Genomic DNA, 1,648 nt, shown 5'->3' on the forward strand with positions numbered 1-1,648 from the left:
CAGATCTTCTGCGGACCTGAATGTTGTTAACTCTTTAACGCCAACCGATATTCAGAACACGTCTCAAGCACATATTTTCGAAAGCTGTGAGTCTTTTCTCTGTCCCAATATCTAGTTTGCAGCACTCTCTGGCATACAATAGCAAGGACAAAACGTTGCTATTAAGAAGTCGCAGCTTTAGTGCAAGCGTTTACTTCTTTGATTTCCATACTAGCTTAAGTTTGTTGAAAACAGCGTTTGCTATGCCATTCTTCTCTTGACCTCATTTTGCACCTTTCCTGGATAATCAACGCAGCTTTCGAGGTACTTAAATTCATGGACTTGTTCGACTCTACGATTTTTGTGCAGGAGCTCGACTGGCGAGCCTGATGTTGCCATTTATTTAGTCTTGTCTATGTTGATGTTTAGGCCAACTTTCTCCGCTTTAACGCTCACTTTATTAAGGAGATCCTGGAGTCGTTGCTTTGTCATTTCCAGAAGTGCCACATTATCCGCAAAGTCAAGGTCCGAGAGGATTTTATTTCCGACTGTTATTCCCAAGCCAGCCGCTTCTCTCATAATCCATTAAAATTACAAATGAAAAGGATGATAGAACCCATCCCTGTCGCACTCTGATATAATTTTGAAGTAGCTAGTTGTTCCGTTCTCTGTCTTTATGCAGCATGCCGTATTTTCATTAAATGCCCTGATCAAACTTATTATTTTCTTGGGGATACCATAATACTGTAGAATTTCCCAAAATGTGTCACGGTCCACAGAATCGAAGGCCTTTTCAAAATCAATGAAGAGCATGTATATTTTGTTGGACCACTCATTTGCTTCTTCTATCAGAGTCCTGAGCATGAATATGAGGTTTGAATAAGATCTACCTGTTTGAAAGCCATGTTACTCTCCTCTCAGATACGGGTCGAGTGCTTTTTTCAGTCGTTCGAGTATTACAAGCGCTACAACCTTACTTGGTGCTGTTATTAGGTTTATACCTCGCCAGTTATCGCAGTTAAGATCATCACCTTTCTTAAATATCCTAACAATTATCCCTTTGGTCCAGTCGCCAGGGACGTTTTCAAATTGCCAGACTGTTGCAATCAGTGTTATCCACACTGAGAGGCATATCCTCATTGATGCCTTGATCATTTCCGAAGTTATACAGTCTTCACCAGGTGATCTTCCATTCTTGAGTTTCTTCACTGCAACAAGTATTTCCGCAGATGTTGGTGGATTTTCGTCAATCTTAAGGTTAATAAAGGGCATAAAAGGGATGGTTTCTCGGCCAGTTGGTCTCGGTCTGTTTAAAACCTTTTTGAAGTGGGATACCCATCTCTCGTCAATTTTCTCAGTTTCGGTGAGAACATTTCCGCTCTCATCTTTGACTTAGCTGGATCTACTCGGCAGCTTTCCTAGTATCTCATTTGTGAGCCTGTAAACTGCTCTGGAGTCTCCTTTTCTAGCTGCTTCCTCTGCTAGTCTAGCCTTCTCTTCTACACATGTCAGCTTTTGCCGACTTCTTGATTTCTTTGTCCTGCATTCTATATAGGACATTTGCGAAGACTGAAGTTCTGTCGCCGCCAGCAGAGAAAATTTGCTGTCTCAAGTCATTGCGCTCGTCGATTAGTTTCCAAGTTTCTTGTGATATCCATCTTTACTTTGG

General features: G+C 41.5%; 1 protein-coding gene across 1 annotated transcript; it reads right to left on the minus strand.

Moving 5' to 3' along the window:
• Positions 1 to 885: 885 nt before the first annotated feature.
• Positions 886 to 1,251, minus strand: LOC148946732 (uncharacterized). Its single transcript, XM_089096412.1, has one exon. It carries the CDS (start codon positions 1,249 to 1,251, stop codon positions 886 to 888), a length of 366 nt encoding a protein of 121 aa, XP_088952538.1.
• Positions 1,252 to 1,648: the final 397 nt, after the last annotated feature.

This window comes from Artemia sp. Qi Xiang Cuo, chromosome 11, assembly GCF_049724085.1.
Source record: "Artemia sp. Qi Xiang Cuo chromosome 11, ASM4972408v1, whole genome shotgun sequence".
Lineage (NCBI taxonomy): Eukaryota > Metazoa > Arthropoda > Branchiopoda > Anostraca > Artemiidae > Artemia > Artemia sp. Qi Xiang Cuo.